This window comes from Fulmarus glacialis, unplaced genomic scaffold, assembly GCF_000690835.1.
Source record: "Fulmarus glacialis isolate BGI_N327 unplaced genomic scaffold, ASM69083v1 scaffold13753, whole genome shotgun sequence".
In the NCBI taxonomy this organism is placed as follows: domain Eukaryota; kingdom Metazoa; phylum Chordata; class Aves; order Procellariiformes; family Procellariidae; genus Fulmarus; species Fulmarus glacialis.
Window position 1 is genome coordinate 21,965 of NW_009202381.1, and position 7,968 is coordinate 29,932.

General features: G+C 41.8%; 1 protein-coding gene across 1 annotated transcript in view; it reads right to left on the minus strand.

Moving 5' to 3' along the window:
• The window catches only part of PDE9A (phosphodiesterase 9A), a 34,462-nt gene that overhangs the window by 6,597 nt on the left and 19,897 nt on the right, over positions 1 to 7,968 (minus strand). The window contains exons 6-8 of the mRNA XM_009574261.1: positions 4,648 to 4,734; positions 1,426 to 1,530; positions 196 to 278 (exon numbers count right to left, since the gene is read on the minus strand). Coding sequence (XP_009572556.1) covers positions 196 to 278; positions 1,426 to 1,530; positions 4,648 to 4,734 — 275 coding nt within the window. The remainder of the gene's footprint in view (positions 1 to 195; positions 279 to 1,425; positions 1,531 to 4,647; positions 4,735 to 7,968) is intronic.

A 7,968-nucleotide genomic window follows, 5' to 3' on the forward strand; every position in this document is an offset into this window, starting at 1 on the left:
TGGTAACCCCAGCCCAGACCTGAATTTTCTGCATGAAGCTCTGCCTTGGCCCACGTGTGAGTGAACAGCAGGGCCTTTGGGGAAGGTCGTGGCCAGCTGAAGCTGTGAGAAGGAAAACCTGATCTACCAAAAATGCCAGCTGGTATTACCTTCCCAATAAATTTTAAGGGAAGAGAAAGTAAGAGACAGACTTACGTATTATTATAGCCCGGATGATCCAAGTCATGGCATACTGCTGCAGTCATGAGAATCAAGATGTCAATTTGGGAAAACTTCTCCTGTAAAATACAAAACATTAATGTAGTATCATGATTTCTACTTCCCCTGTCCCCATAAATGAAAAGAAGTGAAAAAAACACCCACATTTACTTTTTAGAGAAATGCAAATCTGAGCAAAATGAAATATTTTTCCGTAGATCAATTTACTTCAATCAAGAAAGAGAATTCTGCCTTCCCTTCCAGTAAAAATGACTCAGATTTGCCTTTGTTGCATTAAATAACAGCAGCTCAGAGGAGGCAATTTGCTTGAAACTTGCTATTACTGCAGAGATCATATAAAAACACTGAGATATTAGTACAGTCTCTTACAAGTCATTTGAGCATCCTGATTAGTTAAGGGAGGGCTGGAAGATAGCTTAGTTGCCATTGCATTCTGCATTAACTAAAGTTATGAAAAGAGTGAGAAAAATTAAGTGTTGCATTCCCACAGCTTCTGAATAGGATGAACTTCCGTTAAAGCAAGTTTTTCTTCATACTCTTATTGGCACGAAAACAGACTTAGGCCAGTAACTGAGATGTTTAACTATAGCGAAGAAAGGGATTTTTTAACTGAATAAAATCTGGTTCGTACAAAAATGAAATGAATATATAAACACAGGTTATCCAGTCAACGAAAATAAATTATGCCTATACTTTTGGACGAAGTACAGGTCGAATGTGAATCTTGCATACAGTACATGCAAGGCATTATTCGCAGTAGCTCACCCAGGTGCAAACACACATTTGGAGAAAACCTCTTGTGGGAACATTTTGTGTCACAGATGAAGACCATATCCACAGACCATAAATCAGTAGGCTTTTGGATCTGGTTCATAGATGTTTCATGTCATCAGAGTGTCAAAAGATCTTCAGTGTACAAATTGGGGATATCCAGAAGGTGAAGTAGCTTCCCAGCAGCCTCAGAAAGCTGTGTAGGTGCTTAGGATCTGGGATGGGATGGCTGAGAGGGCAGCCAGAGGTGGAAATGCAAGACCCCTCCTCCTCTCCCCAGGGACTGAAGAAGTGCAGCTACTGCAAAGATCATCACTTGCTAGCAAGCTGGTGGCCTGTTTTGCAAGGAAAGTGGCACAGGTGTCATGGTGCTTAGTGAATGAACATGTGCCCCATGATGGAAACGGAGCGATACTGTTGAGGTGGGGGGCATACCTGGAGGCTGCAGAGCGAGATCATGCTGTACATCATCTGGGTGACGCAGAAGCAGTGCCGGAAATTATGGAAGGGGTTGTTTCTGTAATTGTCGTGAATACACAGCTGCAGAGAGAGGGAATGAAGCAGTCAGAGGCAGGAGAGCTCTTTCTTTATAAAAACATGATTACGTATGCTTCCCAGCCTCTCTGGAAGCACTGTATATCCCTACAGGAGTCCTATGGAGACCGTATTATTTTCTGCTAGAGTGGCAACACAAGACACTCTGACGCTCTCTGCCTTCCTGGGGGAGGGTGAGAGATTACCGCCTTTCAAGAATTTGTCAGCAGGCAAAGCTCATAGCAACTTCTCTTTCACACCAACTAGCAATGGGTAAACATCCCAGCACAGCTGGAAGTGCATCTCAGTCTTGAGACAGGACTCTGTGCTCTCATCCTGAAATCGTATTTCAAACCGTGCGGTGGTTAAACGGTGACTTTGGGGTGTGTAAAGAACTCAAAGTACATCCCCATTCCCCTCTCTCACTGAATGCAAATTGCAGCTTTGAAATCTTCAAGGCTGAAATGTAGTTGTTATTTCATTTGCAAATGCTCAGAGGTGGCACTTTGGGATGTGTTGCTTGGCAAAGTGAAGATGTGAATGCACATGCGTGCATACTAGCGTACCTGTGTGGATTTCCTACGCTAGGTAGCATGGGAGAGATTTAGCCATATAGGCACATGGGACTGATTTTTGCGTGTTTTAACTTTCTACACATCCTGGCTATGTGCCCTCATTACAAATGCGAGCTGAAGCTTGTCTTTCCATGTGTCCTTGCTACTGTCAGCTGGGTTAGCTGAGTGAAGCTGGCACAGCTGGGTTAACACATTCTTCCAATGCACTGGATAGCCTTTGGTATCCTGTCCTGCACAAAATAGCCAAGCATCAGCACACTGCTGGACCCCTTCTGCTGAATCCTCTGTAGCCTGGATCCTAGAGAGCCCTTATGCGCATGCTTCAATTACTGAGCCTGAATTAATGACATGGACGGACTTCATGTCCCTTTCTCCAGCTAAATAGTGAGTTTACCTCAAGAGTCCTCAAGCCCCATCAGGATCAAACCCTTCAACCTGGGACCTGACTTCTAGGAAGCCTCAAAGCTCTGGATGAGGTCAAGAGAACGGTGCTGTTTCAATGCTTATTCAACATTTGGGGTCTTCATTGCAAAAGCTGTTCAGATTATTCTGCAACAAGGACTTTAGAAATATATTACAGTATTTTAAAATTAATAACTAATGGCACAATATGGCTGACAGCTAGGCTCACAGGTGGTGGGCAATATCTCACAGCCTCCACATGGACACCGTGGTCATGCCCAGGCACTGTACAGCACTGCATGGATGTAATGTATACATCCAGCAGTGGAGCCCAGAGCATCCCAGGGGACTCCTGACTCAGAGCACTGAAGCGCTGGAGTGACTGGGTTGTATTAGTCACCCTTTCCTCCCCTTTCTGGAACATTTCTGTAGCCAGTGGATGTGGGAGCAAGTAAGCAAGCATATGCATGAGGTGGCTTTTTCTTACCTACTTAAGTTCAAACTGGTGCCCATACTGTGCCTTGGGAAGTATCATAGTTTGAAGCAGAGTCCTTGGGGTTTTTCTTAATCATCTTTCTTTCTGTGAAGCTAGCGTTTAAGAAAGGAAATCTCACCCTGTCTTACCTTTGTAGAAAATACATAATAAACTCCCCTCATTGTTCAGAACAAGGCTGTCTTAAATGCTAGTGGTAGCAAATTACTTGGAGATACAAGCTAACAGGAAGCTGCCTGCAGTAATGTGTGTGGGTGGCATGTTGATGTGTGTTGACATATCATCTTGTTTCCCATGTTTTCAGGCTGTGAGACAGAAGGAGGAAATTTTCTGTTTTATCTACTCTGTGCTAGCCTTGATTGTATTTGGTTTCATCCTATCCCTTCTGTTCAGCTGCTTTCTAAGGTCAACAGTACTGAGAATCTGCCTTCTTCGGGGAGAGATTTCCTAGGTCTTGATCATTTTTTATCTCTCCTTTAATGTAGTCATACCATTTTTCTAAAGAGACAACCAGTCCTAGGCATAAATTCCAGCCTTATGCCTTCTATGGAGACACGGTAACATGGGTCTATTTTATCCCTTATTCCAGTCTCTGATCAGCCTAATGCCTTGTTAGCTTCAGCTGGCAGCAGCACACCAAGCAGTCACTGCCCTGCGTACGCTGGTGCCCAGGTGCTTTTGGCTCTTGCTGTGCTTTGTGACATGATGAATCCAGTGTCTTGCTTTGTGTTTTCTAGCCACCTTCTGAATCTGTGGAATTTGTTCAGGCCTTTCTGGGAGTCTACAACAATCATGCGAAACGGTTCCTTATATTCTGTCCATAGTCTTCAGGCAATTAGAAGAGATTAGTGAGATATAATTCTTCGCTACAGGAATCACATGAAACATCTGTATAATGAACTTCACATCATGATGTTTTAAATTATTGTTTCAATCAATTTGTCAGTTAGAGATGTAAGTTTTACTAACCATAATTCTTCAGGGTATCCCTAGATCCTTTTTAAACAATGGGTAAAATATTTACTGTTCTATGGTCCTCTAGGAACATGATGGGTTTTTCTAAGAAATCCAATATATTCTTCAGCTTTTTAGCAAATTCTTTCTTATGCTCTCCCTTGGACCTGATAACTTATTGATTTTTAAGTACTCCAGTGTTTCATCTTTAGACATCTTAGTTTTGGTATGATCTCATCTTTATCATGTCTTGCATCTCTGCAACATTCTCAACATTAAAGACCAAGTCAAAGAAAGTTATTTAGCTTCTCAGCAATTCCTTTTCCTTCCTGCCTTCCTCTTTAACTCCCTGTGATTTAGGACATCTAATGATTATTGCACATACTGCCTTTTTTTGGCCATATCTGAAGATACTTGTCTTGTCTCCATTTACAGTAGGTACCAAGAGCATTCACCAGAAATGAACTGCTTTCAGTAATAGAAAGCTCAGCAAACAAATGTAAAACAGTTTAAAAAATGTCATCTGTTACCACAAGAATGCAGACATTTGCTGAAGTAGTTAAATTTTAAGAATTTGTATAGATTGACTGCTTTCAGTGGGATTACTCATGTAAGTCAAGTTAATTCCATGACTAAATGTTTTGTTTATTGATTTTTTAATTTGAAAAATTGCAAATACCAGGAATTTGAAATACTTACCAACCACCTCTTTAACGTGATAGGATTAATGTTGAAGTCTTTTACCAACCCAAGATCATGGTACATATGTTCCAAACAACTCAGCATCTGCAGCCAGGAACAGATAGGTTATTGGCTTGGTAAATATCACTTTACTTTACGATACACTGCAGAGTGAATTTCCTCCTTGCAAGCATCAAATAATTGCAGAGCCCTCTTGTTAAGATGAAAGAAAGATGTTCAAAGATTGCATGATTAAAGACAGTGCAAGCGGGGAGACAGAGAGGTTCTGAAAGCTTTTTGAAGTAGACAGATTGCTGTTGACTTCATAGGTTTTGTGCAGGGCTTTGAATCACACCAGCCCTCTTTAGTAATTGTGATTCATGCGTATCATAGCAATTCCTTCTCACAGAAAAATATTGCCATTTTTCTAATTCAGCTGGGATGTGTTCTAAAGCTCAATGAAATCAGTGGGAGTTTTTCCACTGACTCCAAAGGCCCTAGCTGTACAGAAATGGATCAGGCCTTAGCTGTACAGAAAATGACAGCAGAAAATAAGAGATCCTTAAAGAAACATTTATTCTAGATATGTGTCAATATCTCCTTTCTTTATGACTTCTCACGAGTTCCGAACTCCACTGTCTTAACCCGGATTTCTTGTTTAACAAAAGACAAGAGGAAATGGCCTCAAGTTGCACCAGGGGAGGTTTAGATTGGGTATTAGGAAAAATTTCTTCACTGAAAGGGTTATCAAGCATTGGAACAGGCTGCCCAGGAAAGAGGTTAAATCACCATCCCTGGAGGTATTTAAAAGACATGTAGATGTGGCACTTAGGGACATGGTTTAGTGGTGGACTTGGCAATGTTAGGTTAATGGTTGATGATCTTAAAGGTCTTTTCAAACCTAAACGATTATATGATTCTATGATTCTGTGATCTCCCATTATAACCCTACAAAATTGCAGCAGATTTGTGACCATCCACTCCCGTAAACTGTGGCTATGAATCCCAACAGCTGAAATGCAAAGGCAGGCTGCTCTTTTGAGGCAACATCTGCTCTGAGGTAGGAAGGGGGATGCAGATAGTTTAGCACTACCACTCCCGGTTAATCTTCTGGGTTTGAAAATATTACAAAAGAAAGGTATTGATAATCTGATGTGTCTGGGCACTTAACAGCTGCCACCAGTCAGAAATGAACAGACTTCCAGGATTTTATGTATCTGCATTCCCATTTCTGAAGGCAAAATCTTCAGGGGATGAAAGGTAGCCATTATATTAGCAGATGCAGTTTTTAGACTGTAGACTGGTCCAGGGGTTTTAACATGATGAGTGTAATGTCACAAATATGGCCTTGGAGACATTTTTTGTTAGGTTTCTGTTATTTAGGCTCTTAAAAACTCTCCAGAAGAATGATTTCATCTAATGAAACTTTATATTTAGCCAGGGAATATACATAGTTTATGCAGTAACAAGGGGGCTGGTTTTGAGTCATCTGAACAGGAAGAAAGAGACTTTCCTGCAAGACTTGAGGGACAATGTCACGAGGTGAATTCTGTCCAGATCACATGGACAGCATTTTGCTGTAGACCACCTTGTCTTGTTCCTAGTCCCTGAGGTAGAATATATGTTTTGCAATAGTTTCAGAAAAGACTTTCCGAGACAAACTTGATGAGAAAGGCTGAATTACCCTCAGAAATGCTTACCTCCCTCCAGCTTTTGCCAAGAGAGCTTTGAGTGAGCGGCAGGGTGACTCTGAGTCCCAAAGCTCCTGCCCTGAACACATGAGAATCTCAGTTTTCATTTTTAGCTTTCCTGGCCAACAACAATAACTTGAATATGGGACTCTTCTAAGGCTTGAAAGTGAGTGGGCATTTGAGAAAGAGAACGCAAGCTTGCTGCATAGCTCTGTTTACTGAGATGCTGCAGAGCACATTATTTATTTGCTTACAGAAGACTATGGTTTATAACCTGCCTGCCCCACATTGAGCACGTGGGCAAATGCTCATTGCTAAACAAGCATTGACAGAATTGAAATATTCTCTGTACACATAAACCAGAGCTAAAAGGGTAAGAGAAACCCATATGGTGCTTGGCTCACTAGAGCTTGTGTTGTATCTTATTTCTGAGAAGCACTTCTCCTTGCAGGCCATGTCTAATCTCCGCACCCTCTTGTTAGCCTCATTCATGCCACCATATAGTGTTTCCTAGCACTCTGAATGAGTTACTGTGCTAAAATATTATGCCTCAGCACACAAGAATCTGTGGATAATGGTTTTTGTCTCTCCCTATTCTTCCTTAATAGTCAGAACAACAATGAGCCAACAGTGTTATGGTCCACCTGGCAGGTCGTAATTCTCTCTTGCTGTAAAGACCTGACAGGCATTCAAAAGCTGGGGGTGAGCCATTTTGCCTGAGCAGTTGTATGGCCATGATACAGAGAAAAGGGGCTGGAGAGGGAGCAGTAAGTGCAGAGCACCAGCCTCAGCTTGGCACGGAGCTCACAAGGGAAGCTCTGCCAGCCTCTGCAAATGGGAGATGGACATAAAGCCACCAGAGAGTCCTTCTGTTATTCTACCAGCCAGATGAAATATCCTGAAGGGAATATGCTCTTCCTGTGGGTGCGGGATGGGGTACTTTTCCTTGTCATGTTGATCTACAGGTGCTGAGCCAGAATGACTCTTGTATGCACAACATCTTATTGAGAAGGTAATTAAGGTGATTGTTGCTGGGGGTGCTGCTAGAACCACCCAATCCTTCCCTTGGGAAAAATCCAACACTAAAACTCTAGTTTAGTCCTGCCCTCCCTTACATTTTTCCTGGGTGATATTTGCTCGTATTTGCTTAATTGAGTTTTACATTATATTATAAGCTGGCCATTACAGAAACATCCTTCTTCTTCATGTTTCTGCAGAGGTTTACACACGGGCCTTCCAGAAGCTTCTGCAATACCAGTGATGAACAAAGAATAATACTAATAGCAATAAGAAAAATACGAAAATGAAGCAATAAGAAAATACTAATAGGCTGTGCATGCAGCTTTGCAACCTCTTCAGAATACACCGCAGAAAAATCCTTGCCTAAAAGGCTGTGAATCAATGCATGCACCTCTGCCTGGCTTCACACAGCAGAACACAGCTTCATTGATTTGAGCAGAGTTATTGGTGATGTGCTTGAGTATACACTTTGCTAGGGATCGATTTGTTCAGATAAAATCACACGAAAGAACTCATGTGGCAGTAATGATAGTGCACTGGTTGTGGTGGGACGTTACTAGGAAGAGATTAAAGAAAAAATAAAGAGGAATCAGGTTATGATAATCAGCATAATCTGTCTGGCATCTGT